Source organism: Aspergillus homomorphus (assembly GCF_003184865.1).
Source record: "Aspergillus homomorphus CBS 101889 unplaced genomic scaffold BO97scaffold_13, whole genome shotgun sequence".
NCBI classification, from domain to species: domain Eukaryota; kingdom Fungi; phylum Ascomycota; class Eurotiomycetes; order Eurotiales; family Aspergillaceae; genus Aspergillus; species Aspergillus homomorphus.
The window spans coordinates 41,091-58,651 of record NW_020291899.1 but is presented as its reverse complement, the minus strand read 5'-3'; the positions used below and the strand labels follow the sequence as shown (position 1 = coordinate 58,651).

General features: G+C 54.0%; 9 protein-coding genes and 2 non-coding genes across 11 annotated transcripts; 5 read left to right on the top strand and 6 right to left on the bottom strand.

The window, feature by feature from the left end:
- Nucleotides 1-734: 734 nt before the first annotated feature.
- BO97DRAFT_423542 (uncharacterized protein) lies at nt 735-1,936 on the bottom strand (the record flags this gene model as incomplete). Its single annotated transcript, XM_025696888.1, has 4 exons — nt 735-1,037; nt 1,103-1,209; nt 1,293-1,318; nt 1,398-1,936. The coding sequence occupies 4 exons, from the start codon at nt 1,934-1,936 to the stop codon at nt 735-737; spliced, it is 975 nt and encodes a 324-aa protein (XP_025552485.1).
- A 25-nt stretch (nt 1,937-1,961) lies between these two features.
- On the bottom strand, nt 1,962-3,745 carry BO97DRAFT_404861 (uncharacterized protein). Its single transcript, XM_025695048.1, has one exon. The coding sequence runs from the start codon at nt 3,628-3,630 to the stop codon at nt 2,278-2,280; it is 1,353 nt and encodes a 450-aa protein (XP_025552484.1). The 5' UTR covers nt 3,631-3,745; the 3' UTR covers nt 1,962-2,277.
- A 781-nt stretch (nt 3,746-4,526) lies between these two features.
- BO97DRAFT_388432 (uncharacterized protein) lies at nt 4,527-6,007 on the top strand (the record flags this gene model as incomplete). Its single annotated transcript, XM_025693655.1, has 3 exons — nt 4,527-4,737; nt 4,820-5,251; nt 5,319-6,007. The coding sequence occupies 3 exons, from the start codon at nt 4,527-4,529 to the stop codon at nt 6,005-6,007; spliced, it is 1,332 nt and encodes a 443-aa protein (XP_025552483.1).
- A 232-nt stretch (nt 6,008-6,239) lies between these two features.
- BO97DRAFT_423539 (uncharacterized protein) lies at nt 6,240-7,265 on the bottom strand (the record flags this gene model as incomplete). Its single annotated transcript, XM_025696887.1, has 1 exon — nt 6,240-7,265. The coding sequence occupies one exon, from the start codon at nt 7,263-7,265 to the stop codon at nt 6,240-6,242; it is 1,026 nt and encodes a 341-aa protein (XP_025552482.1).
- A 462-nt stretch (nt 7,266-7,727) lies between these two features.
- Nucleotides 7,728-8,570, top strand: BO97DRAFT_477215 (uncharacterized protein). Its single transcript, XM_025700531.1, has 2 exons — nt 7,728-8,214; nt 8,324-8,570. Exons 1-2 carry the CDS (start codon nt 7,778-7,780, stop codon nt 8,328-8,330), a joined length of 444 nt encoding a protein of 147 aa, XP_025552481.1. The 5' UTR covers nt 7,728-7,777; the 3' UTR covers nt 8,331-8,570.
- BO97DRAFT_37470 (uncharacterized protein) lies at nt 8,304-9,003 on the bottom strand. Its single transcript, XM_025692949.1, has one exon. The coding sequence runs from the start codon at nt 8,853-8,855 to the stop codon at nt 8,388-8,390; it is 468 nt and encodes a 155-aa protein (XP_025552480.1). The 5' UTR covers nt 8,856-9,003; the 3' UTR covers nt 8,304-8,387.
- A 148-nt stretch (nt 9,004-9,151) lies between these two features.
- BO97DRAFT_449946 (DUF3659 domain-containing protein) lies at nt 9,152-13,227 on the top strand (the record flags this gene model as incomplete). Its single annotated transcript, XM_025698892.1, has 3 exons — nt 9,152-9,779; nt 10,884-12,634; nt 12,700-13,227. 3 exons carry the CDS (start codon nt 9,152-9,154, stop codon nt 13,225-13,227), a joined length of 2,907 nt encoding a protein of 968 aa, XP_025552479.1.
- A 215-nt stretch (nt 13,228-13,442) lies between these two features.
- On the bottom strand, nt 13,443-15,338 carry BO97DRAFT_469716 (uncharacterized protein; the record flags this gene model as incomplete). The annotated part of the gene is made up of 6 exons (XM_025699865.1): nt 15,027-15,338; nt 14,452-14,981; nt 13,975-14,411; nt 13,690-13,870; nt 13,557-13,649; nt 13,443-13,526 (listed from the first exon to the last, which is right to left on the bottom strand). The coding sequence occupies exons 1-6, from the start codon at nt 15,328-15,330 to the stop codon at nt 13,443-13,445; spliced, it is 1,629 nt and encodes a 542-aa protein (XP_025552478.1). The 5' UTR covers nt 15,331-15,338.
- A 104-nt stretch (nt 15,339-15,442) lies between these two features.
- Nucleotides 15,443-16,555, bottom strand: BO97DRAFT_404858 (uncharacterized protein). The gene has a single exon (XM_025695047.1). The coding sequence runs from the start codon at nt 16,441-16,443 to the stop codon at nt 15,583-15,585; it is 861 nt and encodes a 286-aa protein (XP_025552477.1). The 5' UTR covers nt 16,444-16,555; the 3' UTR covers nt 15,443-15,582.
- A 292-nt stretch (nt 16,556-16,847) lies between these two features.
- BO97DRAFT_t118 lies at nt 16,848-16,919 on the top strand. The gene has a single exon. It is a non-coding gene; the product is annotated as a tRNA-Met (tRNA).
- Nucleotides 16,920-17,453: 534 nt separating this feature from the next.
- BO97DRAFT_t119 lies at nt 17,454-17,525 on the top strand. Its single transcript has one exon. It is a non-coding gene; the product is annotated as a tRNA-Arg (tRNA).
- The last annotated feature ends 36 nt before the right edge of the window (nt 17,526-17,561 follow it).

Below are 17,561 nucleotides of genomic sequence, written 5' to 3'. Positions count from 1 at the left end.
TGTATCTCATTTGCTACGGTGGTAGTCTACCTCATGAATGTGCGCAAAGAGGATCTACTCATCGAAGCTCAGATGATAAGTGTAATAGAATCCATTCCAAGTAGCTGCTGGAAGGCTGGCAACGCACAACCAAATATCTGGCGCCAGGAGCGTTGTTGCATAAACCGGCCGGCTGTGGCCGTAGTTTCCAGCATACATGGTGGCTGTTTAAGAGACGGGAGTAACCTAAATTCGTAACCAAGGGGAAATAAAAATGGACCAAGAACAAACAAAGCACTGTTCCACAGCTGCAACCCTAATCCACTATGGCCTCGAACCTGCCAACGCAGAAGGGCACTGGTCCGGATCCAGATCCCGGATCATGGAGTGCAGGGAGAAACAAACGGTGCATCCTCAAGATGCCTTCTGTGTGTATACACGCAAAGCTTTCAGCGTCGCTGAAATTGGGGAAATTAGGGTGTGCTTCATTCTGCGGTCATGTGTCCTCCGTGGTAATTGGGATAGAAGCGCCGAACTTGTCAGACTGCAGACTGCTCTAATGCGCGGAGTGTTTTTGACCTGAACTTAAGGCCTTTCTTTCACAAAGAAGGGTTGATGAAACTTTACATAGAATACATAGACAGGTTTTGCATAATTAGGACAGGAAAAGTCTTAGAGGTCTTTAGGCAAGAGATTTATTAGTAATTATATCCTACTAGTCACTCACAATGCTTAAAAGAGACTCCACAAAGAGACTACACTAATGTGTCGTAATCACTAATGACCTCCGCGTGATGGCGCTGAATCCGGGGCTCTTCCAGGGCGTAGTGGTGGCTCGATGCTGCCTTCTTGGGGTACCTCCGGCAATACCACTTCTTGACCGCACGATCCTTCTTCCGATCAGGAGATGCCCAAGGAACCTCCAATTTCGCAAAGTACTGGAGCTCGATCTCGATATGCGCCAGCAGGTGCTCCGGGTCAACCGCCTCATCATCCGGTGGCCAATTGCAGAACGGACAGGCTGAGAGCGATGCGCGGTGCTCGCGAAGCATATGTTCCTTCCAACCGACCCCGTCAACCGAGAGAAGAAGAAAGGGTTGGCACAATTGGGCTCGATGCAGACGTAGGGACAAAGGTCCTCCTCGGGGTCAAACTGAGCATCCGCCTCGCGCAACCACGCAGTTCTGACGGACTCCACCATCTGCTTAACCCGCCACTGGACTTCGACCGCTTTTTCATGAATCAGCTTCAGCAGCAACTACATCGCACAGATCGGCACCCTATCGGCATCCACCATCACAGGCAGCACATACGATTCCCGCAACCGGTCGACTCGCGCCTGCACCGCCGCGAAATTATGCTCAGGCAAGTCCCGCGCCAGATCGTGGCCCCACCACGGATACTTGCCGTCCAGCTACTCCCACGCGTCCTTGGCCGTGTCGTGCTCAAACGGGCACGGTGGCAGGTCCGTCGCCGCGTACGCACTCGCCAGCTCGAGGCACCTCTGCGCCAGGTACACCAGCTCGCAGAGTACGTCGAGCGCCTCGGCCGGCGCCAGGCTGCCGACTTCCTTGCGGGCTGCGCGTCGCTCGGCGAGCTGGGTTTCGGGTGTCTGGCACTCTTCGAGTACCTCTTCCTGCAGCTCGGCTGAGCTGGGCCCGTCCATGCAGAGGTACCAGCCCTCACGGTCTTCGTCCGTCATTAGCGCTCCGATGGGGTGCAGCACCCCCTGGCCCCAAAACTCGCCGAGCGCTGCTAGGCTCAGGAGGCAGGCGTCGTGTTGGGTGTCTGGGTTGGCATTTTGGCGGTTGGGGACAAGCCTTGTATGCCACGGGGTTACAGGGCTTGAGCCTTCGGTGTCTCGTTGCTGTTCTATGCGAGTCGCGAAGTGGTAATCCCAAGAAATATCGAGCTTAGATGGTAAGACTTGTCGGAGCTTCAATGCGTAGATATACATGCTATCTATATCTAGGTTTGCATAGGCGTACTGATACAGTGGAACTTTAGTGATTGCGAATGTTTGGTGTCAGGTCGAGAGTGAAGCTCCGGTTACTACCCGGTCATATTCAAATCAAGGACCATCGCTCGTTTTTTGCATCGCCCATCACGGTAGTTGACAAACCTATTACATGGAAATACCCAGGAGGAATGTAGCTCGTCTCTACAGCAGCGCTAGACCATGAAGTTGGCTCAAACCTCATTCCACATTTCAGTCCTCGACCGAAAGTACATAGCAATAAGCCGCATCCCAACTGCAGTTCCCACCGCACAGCCCCAGCACTCAATCCACCCCAAACCTCACGCAACATACTCAAAATACCTCAAGAACTCCCCATCCCTCCACAAAACCTCCTGCTCCTCGATCGCGGTCTGCACATAAACATCAAAGACCCTGGGCCCTCCGCGCGAGAAATTCGGCAAGATACTCGCGACATTCCCGGGCATACCCGCATGCACCCGCACGGCGGCCGGGACGACCCCATCGCCGAGATCATACCGCTCGGCACTACCAGAGTACCACGTGTTCATGAACAGGTCCATGTCGGCGAAGTCGGCGTTGGGGCTGAGGGTCTCCGTGGGCGAGAGGGAGGCAAGCAGCCCCGTCATGGCGCCGAAGGACGAGAGGTCAACTTTGTGGGTGGACTGCCGGATAAGACTGGCGGCTATCGCGAGGCCGCAGGGGGTTTCACTGTCGGCAACGAGAGTTTGGGCTGGTACGGGCCCGGCGAGGGTGCCGATGACTGCGTTACCGAAATACCGGGGCGAGGTCTTGTGCTCGGGATCGCGTGTGCGAATGTCGATGGGGTGCACGAAGCGTGTGGTGGCCCTGGCTTTTTCTGGGTGGAGGTGAATGTGTGCGCGCGTGAGGGTCCTCCAGATAAGGGCTGAGATGCAGTCGTAGCTGCTGATGTATTCGACTCCCGTCAGGTGGGGGAGGCACTGTGCTTTGAGATGTTGGATTGTGGGCTCTGAGATTCGGTAGATGCTTGCTTGGCAGCGGGGTGGGGGGTTGAGTTTGAATTGGCTCTTCTCGATCACGCTGAAGAGTGGGAGTTTGGCGAGTTGGTCTTGTCGCGTGATGCTTGGGTCAGGCGCTGGGGTGTTGAATGGCGCTCTGTTGAGGTCGGGCGTGTAGGTGGGCATTGGCACGCCTTCGAGGTGAGCCTTGGTGCTTTGGCAGATAAGAGACAGGCATGTATCGAGCGATGTCCAGTCGCCAGCCGCGTGGTTTAGTCTCAGTCCTAGTGTCAAACCCCCCTCGAGGACACTTAGTTGTATTATGCAGACTGGATGCTTGCCCACGGGCTCTTCGGGCAGAAACCGGGTCAGGTCCAGATCTTTGGGGGAGAATGACCCTTCTGCCAAGACTGAGAAAGGCTCACACTCTGTGGAATCGAAGTGGCGGACGTTGATTTCCACCTGGCTTTCCGGGGTTGTCACGCTGCAGAGCTTCCCGGACTCGTTGAACTGGAGATTTCCCGCTATGAAGGGTAATTGACGGGTTGTGTTTCTGATTCCCTCCTGTAAGGAGAGGATTAACGTCTTTGAGTCGACAGTGGCTGGAGCTTCATAGAACATGACGATCTTCACACTTTTGGTGAAGCCCATCTTGTCGAAATCCGCCAGCTCATAGCTCTTCACTTCTCCCATGGCTGTGATGATGTTCGATGCCAGATGACGAGAAAAACCGATGTAAATAAAATTGACTCTGAGAGACCTCACTTCTCTTAGCTTTGACAATAGAAACAATATTGAAGCCACTTCGAGTCCGCGATGATGATGCTGAAGCGAGCAACCCCCTACTTATTACTGCATGTCGTTGCCGTCGGAGACCAAGACTGGAATAGCACAAGGCTGTGGTTCTGTATGCGGTTTAGTTCCCGAGCGTATTGCCACATCGGGTTCCCGATCGTCTGGCCCCCGATATCCCCAAGATCGACATAGTTATGCATGGGATTGATTTCCGCCCCTCAAGCGATACTCCATACAGTATCGAGCCCTAAGTCCACATGGCGGAAGTCAGTATTGATATGCACGATCCCAGTCCGTTTCTTCTTACTGGTTTTTCATATGTTGCAGTCCAAAGATTCATAAATTAACGTCAAACCCCGCAATGGGAGCTAAGCATAGCACACATCATGTTGGTTGATACTATTGCATCCTTATGGTCATTGTGCAAGGAGCTGATAATCTTTAGAAACAAACACTATCCCTCAAACTCCTTAGAATTAGCCTTACTCCTCGAGTTGATACCTAAGATATGCAACCCAGATGATGACTAAGTCTAGTTGCACATTTGCCACCATGCAGTCATCAACCGTGAATACGAGACCCCTAGCAGTTCTGATTTGCTACCGCTGTATTGTGTAGGGATCATGCTCTGCACCCGGAAATCAGATGCTGAACACCAACATACGTCAGCGCTAGAGCCATGTCATAAGCTTATCCCATTGCTGCCACCAGGTGCAGCTGGTGAACTGTTCTTTTTCCTGTGGGACAATTTCATTTCGATCCCAACTAGCACGCTGGCAACCTCCGAGTCCACAATGGCGCATCCATCGCCTACATCCACACCAAAGGCGCAGCTCTGCGTCACAGCGGAAGACGAGCAGTTCGACGAAGAGTTCCTGCAGACCTGGAAGCGGGAGGGCTTCCGAGTGATCTACATTCCATTTCACGCCGATCGTAAACGATACGTCGCGGCGCTCGATGCAGTCAAGAATGATTTGGGAGTGAGCGAGGTATACGCCATCATCAGTGAGTATATACATGCATCCTTGCAGAACCCTCCCTCTGCGCGGCGGTTATTCCGCTAGCGAATCTAACGAACGCGGGAAAGGCTTCGGCGACGCAGCAGCATTTTGTCTAAGCCACTACCTCAAGCTCCCGAACACCAACAAGCTCTGTGCGCTGATCGCGTACTATCCGACTGAGATCCCAGGCCCCGCGAGTCGATACACGGCCTCGATGCGAGTCCTCGTGCATCTCGCCAACCAGACAGTCAACGTGCACTACCCGCCCACCAAGACAGGTCACAAGGGCACCGTCGTGCGCAAACAGGTCGGACCGGGCCTCGGCACGGGGGACCGGCTGGCACTGGGGTACCCTGCGTTCTCGTACGTGGGGGCGCTGCCGGGGTTCGCGGAGCACGATCTCGAGGAATACAGTCGCATCCCGGCGCAGTTGGCGTGGAGCCGCACGTTGACGGCGCTGCAGCGCGGGTTCAAGAAGGAAGTGGATCTTGAGACGGTCTGGGATAATATGCAAGAGGGTATGCATACACGAACCTCTGCGCACAAACCCCTTTCCTTGTCAACCAGCCGACTAACAAACCCCAGCGCGCTACTTCTCCACCAACACCTCCTCCCTCCTCCCCTCTCCATCCCCCAACACAGAAACAGATACAGATACCCCCCCACCGCCCTCAGCCCTCTACACCCCAACCCTCCAAGGTGCAACAGGCCACAACCCACTCCAAGACTTCTACGTCACAAACTTCCACGCAAGCAAACCCCCCTCCATGCGGCTGCAGCTCCTCTCCCGCACCCAGGGCGCCGACAGCCTCGTCGACGAGCTCCTCATGACTTTCGTCCACTCGCAGCCCATGCAATGGATCCTGCCTGGCGTGCCGCCTACGCATAAGGAGGTAAGAATCGTGATCGTTAGTATCGCGCGGCTGGGTGGTGGTGACAGCCGGCTCTATTCTGAGCATGTGTATTGGGATCAGGCGAGTGTGCTTGTGCAAGTTGGGCTGTTGGATCCTGCGGTTGTTCCTGGGGAACATCCGGGGCTGAGGCGGCTTCCGGTTGTGGGTGGGGAGGGGGCTGCGGCTGTTTTGGCGGAGGGTGTTGGGGGGGTGGATTTTGGGGGTGGGGGTTTGAGCTCGGGGTTTGAGTCTGGATCTGCGTCTGCGTCTGTGTCGCATCAGAGTGGTGAGGTGGGTGAAGATGGGGAGCATGGGGAGGATGGGGAGGGCGAACTTTCTTTGGAAGGTCTTAAGCTATCCTCTGGGGGGCAGGGTAGTTGATAATGATGTACGAATATGTATACCTAATATGACTACCAAGAAGCAAACGGGGATGGGGGCAATCTCCTTCCATCTGTTCCCGATAAAGTACTAGCTCCGCCGCGAACGCAATCCCAAACAATATCCCACATGTCCACAAGTAAAACCGCTTACACAAAAGGAAACCCACTCAGTTCCTAGACAACATTAGCACCAGACCACCACAACCACCCACCAGAGGGAAAAGTAGAACTCACAGCAGCTGCAACGTCAAATCCCCGTGGATCTTCGCCTTCAACTGCACCTCCACATCCAGATTCAAATCCAGCCGCAACCGAAGCTGCTCCTCCTTGCCACCCTTCTCTTGGTTCTGGCCCTGGCCCTGCACCTGGCCACCCCCAAGCACACCCCCCAACGCCTTCCCGGCCGTGTCCCCCACCGTGTTCACAGCCTTGCCCGCCGTATTCTGGACGAGCTCGCCGGCGCCCTGCGTCAGGTTGCCCGTGTCGCCCAGCGAGCCCAGCGGGAGAAGCTCCTGGTTTGCGCCGCGCTGGTTGCGGCGCCGGACCTGGCGGTAGCTTGATGCCGTCGAGGGCTCGCGCTGGGGCGTCGCTGGTCGGCGTTGTTGGCGCCGTTGGCGGCGTGGCGGCTCGGGTTCTGGTTCTGGCTGCGGTTGCGGGGAGCTGGCACCGCTCTCGTCGTCATGGAAGGAGGAGGCGGACTCTGGCCGCGGGTCCATTTCGTCGGTCGTGGGGTCAGGGGTTGGTGATTGGATCGGCTGGTCGATTGGGATGGGCGGGGATGCTTGCTCCTTGGGTTCTTCGGTGTGTGGTGCTTCCTTAGTCGGGGATTCTTCGGTCGGACGGTCTTCTTCGATAGGAGATGCTTCTTCAGTAGGAGGGCCTTCTTCGGCTGGAGGCACTTCCTCGGTGGATGTTCCTTCGACAGGAGGCGATTGTTCAGGTGGAGGATGCTCCTCAGTAGAAGACGTTTCGTCGTTAAGTGAGAGTTTCTCGATGGGAGGGAGTTCCTCGCTAGACGAGGATTTCTCTGGTTCTTCAGTAGGAGACTTCTCAGTAGGAAGAGCTTCTTCAGCAGTAGATGGCTTCTCGACAGGAGGATCTTCCTTAGGAGAACGATCCCCAGTAGTAGCCTGTTCGACGGAAGATGATTCCGCAGCAGGCGGCGGTTGTTTGCGTCTCAGCTTCGGCGGTCGTCGCTTGACCGGGGTATCACTAGGCTTGGTATCTGAAGGACCACTCTGAACAGAGTCCGTCATAATGCGAAGCAAGCCAAGCAGTAGAGAAAAGACAGAAAACGTAAGTTACTCTTAACGAACTATATCCCAGCCGCACGGGGGCCACCAAATAAACCACAGCACGACAACCGCGAATTTACACTGCCCAGCGGTATTCTTTCCCCGCGCTTGAAGAATGAGGTCACCATGAGAGAATCCGAGCAATACCCATAGGCACAGGGAAACAATAAAGCGATTCTGTGGAACCCCAGATGTGGTGTCCAGAGAATGGGAATACGAGGATGAACGGGTGTCCGTCCGTTAGGGCCGTGGGTTGTCAGCTGATGCGGGAGGATGGAGGCAAACGTCATGGATTCGTACGAGAAGTTGGGGGGCGAGGGGAGGGTTATTCGCCCCTCGGCCGGGCTTCGCCGACATCCTTCCCATTTGGAATATATTATTTTGCCGCGCCTAGTTTAGTTGTTGTCTGCGCTAGCCTAGCCACAGCATTATTCTACGCAGGAGATATCGCGCGTTTGACAAGACAGACACAAATGGCCGCTACACCCCCACCGGAAGAGTCCCTCAATGACAACAGCCCAAGCGCGCAAGAGGACCTTCCACAAGCCCAGAGACAGCGTCAGCAGCAAACCGCTACGAAACCGCGTCGCCCACGCCAGCAGAAGCCCGACTTCTTCCAGGCTTCACAGGCCCCAGACAAGACATCCGGCGCCTTGCAACGACAGAACCGGCGCCAGCGCCAACGACGACAGAATGCCCCTTCTTCATCCGACACCTCGGTCGACGAGTCCATCAGAGACACACGGGAGGAGCAGCCCACGACGACCCTGCAGGGAAGCAATGCGAACTGGTCGCTCGAGCAGAATCCCGAGAAAGAAGATACCGGGCTGAAGTTGCGGCTGGATTTGAATCTCGATATCGAGGTGGAGCTGAAGGCGAAGATTCATGGCGATATTACTTTGGCGCTCTTGTAAGTTGCAGACGCTCTTTCTGTTCTTTGTTTAATCAGCTAGGGCGAGGGTTATGCTTCTGGTCCTTGCTCTTCTCTGGTAGGTTACAAAGCTGATGATTTCTCTCAGGTCCTGAAGCGTTTTTTTCCTGTGTTGATCGACTGTATGGAATGACCCTTGACGCCCACTGTCATCATGAATTGAGATCTTCTTTCAAAGGAGACTGCTTAAAGCCTGCTCGATGTCTTGTCGTGCAATAGCATGGAGGCTCCAAGTCACTTACTTGTCTTTGTACAACTACGTACAAGCCACCTAGCCGAAAACACACTTCAAAGCACTCTCCCCGATGAACACCATCATGTATATACATAGTATCAATCATAGCCCAGAAACCCATCCAAAGCATGCCGAAATTCAGAATGACGTTGATCCCCGTAGACAAGATACACCGTTCCTTGAACATAGAACGCATAGAGTAGCGGACCCATGGTTCCAAGCTACATGAGTCGTATGCGGCGTGCAAAACAAACAAAGGAGTTGTCGCCCCCGGGCTGGGGTGCATAGCGCCACACTCACGCGGTTCTGTGAAGTCTATTCGCTGGCGATGCGAGCTTCCATGGCTCGGAAGTATATCGCTGCGAGATTTGTCCCATGGATGCATACGACGCCAGCGAGCGGGCGAAGTAGATAGTGACGTGGGTACCGGTACGCTTTCGTATGTCCGTAAATTTCGGCCTCGTATTGATCGTGTCGACTGGTATGTGACGTATTCATGATGGTGCGTTGATTTGTCTTGTGATTCTGGTGTTTAGAGCTCTGAGGGGTAGGGGCTTATAAAAATGCGCGGCGCGGTGGGTTGATCGCGTCAGGATGGATAAATCTGACATAAGTGTTGAACTTGAGACGCAATAGCAGCAAAGAAATTCATAATCTTTAATCAGAAGCACGATACACATCATGGATGTGGAAAAAGCCGATACCCACCCCGGTACCCAGGGAAAGGTCCACCGCAAGCCGCAGAAATTAGCCTCCAAAGGATCCCGCTCCGCGGGCAAGGCGCCGGTGTCGACCGAGGAGAAGGAATCAAGCCTGGAGGAGATTAGTCCTCAGGAGATGGAAGAAGAGTCACCCGGGCCTCAGGAGCAGAGACAGAGCGTGCCTCCCACTGGAGAGGGAGCGGAAGCGACTGGGTCGGCGCCTTCCCCACATTCATCAATGTTCGCCCAGGGCAAGACGGCGGCGGCTCGATTGGGGCGCTTCGCCAAGGGTGTCAGATCAGTGGGAAATTGGAAGCCTGCAGATGCGGCGGGGCAAGCCCAAGAAAAGGTCGGCGGGGGTGCGCAGCAAGCCAAGGGAATGCCATCTGCTCAAGGAGAGAAGGCTGGCTCCGGTCTGGATGACGTCCAGGGTAGCCCAATGAGTCTTGCGAGCCTTGAGGGACTCAGCGTTGATGAAGGAGGCGTGATAATGAGCTCAGCGGGACAACAGATTGGGGAAGTGGTAGAGGGAGATCCGGATGACCTCGTCGGCCAGGTTGTCGGCAAGGAAGGAGAGATCCTGGACGAGGATGGTGATCTGATCGGACGTGCTCAGCTCCTGGATACGGAAGCTGAACCAGAACGGGAAGATACGCTCGACGCGGGAACGTCTGAGCAGGGGGAAAGCCTTCCGGATATGCCCACCTCCGAGGAGGGTGCTGAGCAAGATCAGTTGGAGCAAGGGGGTGCACAGGACGAGATCAAGATGCAAGACGTCTCCGGCCTTCCAGCCGAAGCGGAAAAGTCTATGGAGGAACCGCCAGCAAGCGAAGCAGAGAAACCCTCGGAAGAACCGCCAGCAAGCGAAGCAGAGAAACCCTCGGAAGAACCGCCAGCAAGCGAAGCAGAGAAATCTCTAGAAGAGCCACCGGCGAGCGAAGCAGAGAAATCTCTGGAAGAGCCACAGGCGAGCGAAGCTGAGAAACCCTCGGAAGAACCGCCAGCAAGCGAAGCTGAGAAATCTGTGGAAGAGCAACCGGCGAGCGAAGCAGAGAAACCCTCGGAAGAACCGCCAGCAAGCGAAGCAGAGAAATCTCTGGAAGAAGAGCCAGCAAGCGAAGCTGAGAAATCCTCGGAAGAACCGCCAGCAAGCGAAGCAGAGAAATCTGTGGAAGAGCCACAGGTGAGCGAAGCTGAAGCGGCCGCTGATGAGGCCAAGGAGGGAATTCCAGAGCCTGAGCAAGCCCCGGAAGAAGAAAAAGAAGAAGAGAAAGAAGAAGAGAAAGAAGAAGAGAAAGAAGAAGAGAAAGAAGAAGAGAAAGAAGAAGAGGAAGAAGCTCCAGTAATGCCGGATATCTCCACTCTCGAAGGGCTTACGTGTACTAAACTCGGTGGCATCGTCGATGCCAACGGTACTCTTGTGGGTGAGCTCGTGTCAGGTGATGCAAAGAAACTCTTCCGCGGTAAATATCAGCTTGATGATAAAGGCCAGTTCTGGGATCAACGCGGGAATATTATCGGCAAGGCGCAGCCTCTCCCGATTAAGGAAGAAGAGCTCAGCCCTTTTGCTGATATGGGTAATCTATATGTGGCCGAGGATGGGTGGGTTGTGAACGAGGATGGTAGACGGGTTGGTCAAGTTGTTGAAGGCGAAGCACGGAAGCTTATCGGCCGCGCGGTTGATGAGGATGGTGATATCCTGGATCAGAGAGGCAATCAGCTTGGCCGGGCGGAGCCATACGAAGAGCCAGAGGAGGAGGTAAAGGAAGAGGAAGAAGAAAAGGAAGAAGGTCCAGTAATGCCGGATATCTCCACTCTCGAAGGGCTCACGTGTACCAAGTTCGGTGGCATCGTCGATGCCAAAGGTGCTCTTGTGGGCGAGCTCGTGTCAGGTGATGCAAAGAAACTCTTCCGCGGTGGGTATCAGCTTGATGATAAAGGCCAGTTCTGGGATCAACGCGGGAATATTATCGGCAAGGCGCAACCTCTCCCGATCGAGGAAGAACAGCTCAGCCCTTTCGCTGATATGGGTGATCTATATGTGGCCGAGGATGGGTGGGTTGTGAATGAGGATGGTAGACGGGTCGGTCAAATAGTTGAAGGCGAAGCACGGAAGCTTATCGGCCGCGCGGTCGACGAGGATGGTGATATCCTGGACCGGCGAGGCAATCGGCTCGGCCGGGCGGAGCCATACGAAGAGCCAGAGGAGGAGGAGGAAAAGGAAGAGGAAGAAGAAAAGGAAGAAGGTCCAGTAATGCCGGATATCTCTACTCTCGAAGGGCTCACGTGTACCAAGTACGGTGGCATTGTTGATGCTAAAGGTGCTCTCGTGGGCGAGCTTGTATCAGGTGATGCGAAGAAAATCTTCCGCGGTGGGTATCAGCTTGATAATAAAGGCCAGTTCTGGGATCAACGCGGGAACTTTATCGGCAAGGCACAACCTCTCCCGATTGAGGAAGATAAGCTCGGCCCTTTCGCCGACATGGGTGATCTATATGTGGCCGAGGATGGGTGGGTTGTGAATGAGGATGGCAAACGGGTTGGTCAAGTTGTTGAAGGTGAAGCACAGAAGCTTATCGGCCGCGCGGTTGACGAGGATGGTGATATCCTGGACCGGCGAGGCAATCGGCTCGGCCGGGCGGAGCCATACGAAGAGCCAGAGAAGGAAGAGGAAGAACCGGAGGAAGAGGAGGATCTGTCGCTCCTGGCTGGTAAGACAGTGAACAAGCTAGGCAATGTAGTCGACGATGCCGGGGTTGTTTTCGGAAGGCTGGTGGCCGGGAATCCGCGCAAGCTGGCCGGCAAGTCTGTGGATGAGAAAGGCCAGGTATGGGATTCGGCCGGCCGCGTAGTCGGTCAAGCAGAGCTTCTCCCAGCCGCAGAGCGAGACCGGCCTGAAGGACCCTTTTCCGGTCTCGAAGGCTTGGTGATAGGCAAAGATGGACTGGTGATCGATTCAAATGGCGAAACTGTCGGTCGTCTGGTTAGTGGGGATGCAGAGCGTCTCCGTGGGCGTGCCGTTGATGAAGACGGCGAGGTTCTCGACAAGGCAGGAAATGCCATTGGCCATGCCGAGCCCTGGACCCCCGAAGAGAAAACTCGTGATATCAGCCCCATGGCAGGCCGAAAGGTCAACCGCGATGGCGAGGTTCGGGACGAAGATGGCAATGTGATTGGCAAGCTGACCCAAGGCGAACTCTCCAATCTGATCGGCCGAACGGTTGATGAAAATGGCTATGTTGTTGACAATGATGGCAACAAAATTGGTGAATGCACTCTTTTGGAGAACATTCCCCCTGAGCCTGAGCCTGAGCCCGAGCCTGAGCCAGAGCCAGAGCTGTCACCCGAAGAACTTGAACAGCAGGCTCGCGAAGCTCGCGACAGAGAGCTGGCCAAGAAGATGGCTTCTATCGTGCAGCAGACTCTGGACTCGATCGAGCCCCTGTGCAAACAAATCACTCAGGTAAGCAGTGACCTCTTAACAGATTGAATACCAACCTGGCTGACTAGACCTTCTTGGTCTGACAGCATATCGAGCGAGCAAACAGTACTCCCAAGGAGGAGCTGGATGAAGAACAGCTAGTAAAACAGGTCAAGCCGCTGATCGAAGAGGCTAGCAATATCCTGCAGGAGTGCAAAGGTGCTCTTCGAGCTTTGGATCCTGATGGCCAGATTGCCGCTACCGCCAAAGCACGCAGTGCATCTCAGGAAGCCAGCCCTGAGGAGCATCATCTGGCCGAGCTACTCAAGGACCTCACTAAACTGGTGACAGAAACAATCGAGCGGGGAAAGGCTCTGATAGCGGATATGCCTCATGCAAAGAAAAAGATCAATCCGCTGTGGGCTTTGCTCTCTGAGCCCCTGTTCCAGATCATTGCCGCAGTAGGTCTTTTGCTGAGCGGTGTACTCGGTCTAGTGGGCAAACTGCTGAATGGGCTTGGGCTAGGCGGACTCCTTCACGGCTTGCTCGGTGGCTTAGGGGTCGACAAGCTGCTGGAAGGGTTGGGCTTGGGTACGGTGACAGAGAGCCTGGGGCTTGGTGGTAAGAAGAAGTGACTGAGAGGTGAGAGGCTGGAGTGAGACTGTTCTGATCGTTCCAGGCAAATTTTGATTTCTCTCCGTGCATTTGCTTCTGCTAATTCTGTCGTTTCTGTATCTCACCAGTGATATGTTCGCCTCAATATCAAACATATGATTGGATAGTTCTTAGGAAAGCTAATTCGTTCCGTAGAATAATTTTCTCAGACATAGTCGGGAAAGTAATAAGGCAGTCAGGCACGTATGGCTAGTAGGGCTGCGCTCGCAGCGGAAAGCACCAGGAAGATAATACAAAAGAAGGCGCTGCCCCAAGAAGTCTACCAGGCCCTAGCATCTCTCCGATCAACCCATAAATGCTTCAGGGTTTGTGGTTGTTGGATGTCCAGGTACGTTTTGAGTCGACGCAAACGAGGTTCAAAGTACTCAAAGCGTAGAAATGCCTCTTTGGCATTTAAAGCCATGCTGGAAAATAGAAGTAACCATGAACTTTATGTCCTCTGGATAATATGGAGCGATGGTATGTATCTCTCGCATGGAGGTTGGGGTGACCTTATTCTGATCGAAGGAGCCGATACCCTGAATGCTAGACGATGGATTTGCGATATTGAATGCCGCTTGGATTGCTGGCGGCAGTGAACAGCGGTAAAAGTTTTCCAAAATACTATCTGTCGACGGCTTCGCTCGATCGATATCGAAGTTGCCGGGTAAATCTGCCTGACAACTTAGCCATTCACTGACTTCAACTTTCATCCCAAGCCAGGTGACTCTTCGAATCTGTTCGCCTGATGCAGCTGTCTCAAGCCCTTCTTTGAAGAAGGCCTGAACAGAAGAGCGTACGTTTGAGAGAGCTCGGCGTAGATGGGGCCGAGGTAATCCTTTCTCTGAAGATCTCGACCGTTGTAGAAGAACGGGGATTGGGCAAAAATTCTGATCGCATTTCGCTCGGGGAATATTTTGAGATGGTCATCCAAACAATCTGTCCATTCAGTCTTCAGCCCCCCGAAATCTTGCAGGTACTGAACCGAAAATGTCTCCGGCGAAAAGGTTGGGCTGGTAGATTCGTCCAAAGGAAGCTCTTTGAATGGCTCAATGCCGTTCATCACACTGTTATGAGACTTGACCATTTCAAAGAACTTGTGGATCGGCTCATCTTTGTACCTGAGATAGAATGTGAGAGACAGTGGGTCTCGAACCTCACGGAACTGTGACTCAAAAGTCCAGAGCCTTCAAACAGTCGTATACAAGGTGGAATTGGTACCAAAGAATGCCGGGCTCGTCGGGACAGGGATGTGATAAGATACGTCTAGCATAGCATCGATCCAAAATCTGCTGAAGGGTCATCTCATTTGGACCATCAATTCTTGATAGTCGCGATGTCCGCCCGACTTCAATCAACCCCCGGAGCGTCTGGTCGGCGTCGAAGTAGCGACAATCAACACACTTTCCATCTCTGCATTCTAGAGCATCATTGCGTCGGGCTTCCAGATGGACAAGAATTGAGAGTAGCCGAGGCAGCCGTGAAGACTCAAATGCCGCTCGTGATGGCTCCAAAGGACCAAATATACGCTTCATTCGATATGGCTCGATGGCGAAGAGCCCTTCCAGGAGGCTGTCACGGTAACGAGAGAGGACATCGCCCGTGAACAGGATATCTTCGTTCCCGTGCCAACCTAGGACGCGATAGATGGTAGGAAACCGGTCAAAAGCGATAACATATGCAGTCTCCATGGCTTGCTTTTCCACCGATGTGGATTCGCACTCCTCCCACCAGGCTAGCGGCGTCAGCATCCCTTCTCACGAACCAGAGACCAACATACCAGTATACTTGCTCATATGGGCCTTGTTCTTCGCATCGATCTCTTCATCCGGCATGAGCTGTACTGTACTCGATGCGGGGAGTGTCTCCGGTCGCCCACTCTCGATCTCCTCGTTCAGTGCATTGAGAATGGGATCGTTCTGTCTGGCCCGATCACGATCCCTCTGAGGGTCCCGTCTGTCACTCTCCTGGTCGATCAACGTGATCAGGGTCTTGATTGACGCTGCCAAGTTCTGCACGGCGGCAGCCATAGTGACCTGATCGGATGCTACGGGATGGCTTGGTGGAGATACTGATGGATCCATGGTTATCGCCAGGCTTGTGAAGTAAACAGAAAGAGGAAATCGGGAAGGTGAGCGCAAAGTGTCATCCGTGAACACTTAGGCAGCAACAGAGCTATGATGCAATCTGTACGATCTCGCTTATTGCCGGCTGTAACTTTTTTTCATCGTACCACATGTCTATCTACTACTTGTATTCTTGCGTGCGCCTTAGTTATCGCAGCCAGCCCTACAGTACTCGTACTGTCTCTACGGCATGAAGCAAACAACAAACCATCAACATAGACCCTCCTCCTCCTTCTCCTCTTCCTCAAGAGCCTCCTCGTACATCACATCCGTCCGCATCGTATACTTGACCCCCCTATACACCGGCTCCCCGGCATGCAACAGATCATTCTGCTGAAAGACCAACACGGAGCCAACCCGCGGACACACCCTGACGGTCTGATGCTCATCGCCCTCGCCGACCTCCAACCGTCCAACAAACGAAGTTGCACCGCCCAACAACGACCCTGCCTTCCCAACCCCGAACGACCTCATCTTCCCATCCCTCGCCCGCCGCACCTCCACAGGGTCCTGCTCCCCCTCCCCATTCAAATACAAATGAATCGTGTAGAACGACCGCTCCCGCCGATCCGGCGTCGTATACCACCCATCCCAGTGCGGACGGAAAAACTCCCCGCCCTCGTAGCGGAGGAACCGCAGCCGCTCGTTGAGTCGGGTTAGCTTGTAGGACTTCCGGGTCTGCAGCGTGACGCGCCACGCTTGCTTGTCCAGCACGTCCAGCCTGAAGTCGTCTCGCTGGAAGAACGGGAGTAGGCGGTCCAGAAGCTTCGTCGCTAGATCTGGTGCGTCGAGGATGATGCGGCTGCAGTTGCGGGTTTGTGGGGCTAGGATCTGTTCGCCGTTGCCTATGTTGACCATTGCGCGATCCCAGGTCGGCGTCGGGGTGGCGGGTGTGACTGTGCTGGACTCGGCGAGGCGGATTAGCTCCGCGCATTCGTCTTCTGTGAAGACGTTGTCGATTATAGCTGCGAAGAGGTGGCGGTATTTGGGGAGGGGTGGCGTGGTTTGTGTGAAGTCGATGCGGCGCGCGGTTGCGGTAGGTGGGGGCGTCGGTGGGAGGAAAGTGTCCATTGTGGTGGTTCAAATTGTTTGTTTGTGGGTGGTTTGGCTCTGGGAGTTCTCTGGGTTTAACTTTGTGGGCTGTGCTGTGTGATCTGGGGTATGCGGGTTATATACATGTTTGATGAGGCTCACAAGGCTGACGGCAGGCAGCACCCCGCCGCTACTTGGGCGCAGTTGGACAACGCTTATTTGTTCGTGTCTGATGAGAGCTCCAAGGGCGGGGTGTGAGTGTCCCAAGTTGCCAATGGGTATGACGAGCTCTGTTCAGTTGGGTACGGATACTATAATCCCTGAACAACTTACCCAATTCCATCCATGTGGCAGGCTGCAATGCAGTACTCATCATAGCATACACACAGTAAGCCAAGCTTAGGGCACATGTAACCATACAAGAATGCTCATTATATCCACCAAGCATGTTAGCTCAGGGGAAGAGCGCCGGGCTCATAACCCGGAGGACCCTGGATCGAAACCAGGACATGCTAAGACATTCTTTTTGGTTTTTTACCTTTTTGGTCTTGGCGTTTTGATGCGCCCGCATCTTCGCAAATCTCAGTTCTCATTTTTCTGTGAGTTATTTCCTAAATGTATGCGCTGTCTACACTGCTCGAACTGGTCTAATGGCCTAGGAAGATATAAATTATGGGAATTATGTGTGCTGTTCTACCTACCGCACAAACGCAACCGGATCGCCTATCCGCATCCCCTGATCTCGCGCGACCAGAATATATATCTAGCATCAGCAGATCTGAACCTCATATGACACAACCCTACTGATGATACCCCCAATAATACAACAAACACTATATACCAGCATCAATCAATATATAACATACAGCTCTTCTCACTCCCTATTGATCTCTATACCCTACTGAACAACAACCTAGCCACACCAGAACAATACCAAGACGAACAATAGATAACCCGCAAGCCACAAAGAAAATCCTCGCCCAATCCATCGAGTCCCAGTAGTTGTTGCAGCATATGTTACCCCTCCCATCCGACAATTTCAACAAGCGGCTCCCGTGGCGCAATGGTAGCGCGTTAGACTTCTAATCTAAAGGCTGCGGGTTCGAGACCCGCCGGGAGCTTGTCTTTTTGCGTCCATTGGATCTGTTCCGGCGGGT

Bases quoted from the DNA above. Each gene is read 5' to 3' on its own strand.
- BO97DRAFT_477215 (XM_025700531.1), top strand. From the start codon at position 7,778: ATGGCCGCTACACCCCCACCGGAAGAGTCCCTCAATGACAACAGCCCA.
- BO97DRAFT_404858 (XM_025695047.1), bottom strand. From the start codon at position 16,443: ATGGACACTTTCCTCCCACCGACGCCCCCACCTACCGCAACCGCGCGC.
- BO97DRAFT_404861 (XM_025695048.1), bottom strand. From the start codon at position 3,630: ATGGGAGAAGTGAAGAGCTATGAGCTGGCGGATTTCGACAAGATGGGC.
- BO97DRAFT_37470 (XM_025692949.1), bottom strand. From the start codon at position 8,855: ATGCATCCATGGGACAAATCTCGCAGCGATATACTTCCGAGCCATGGA.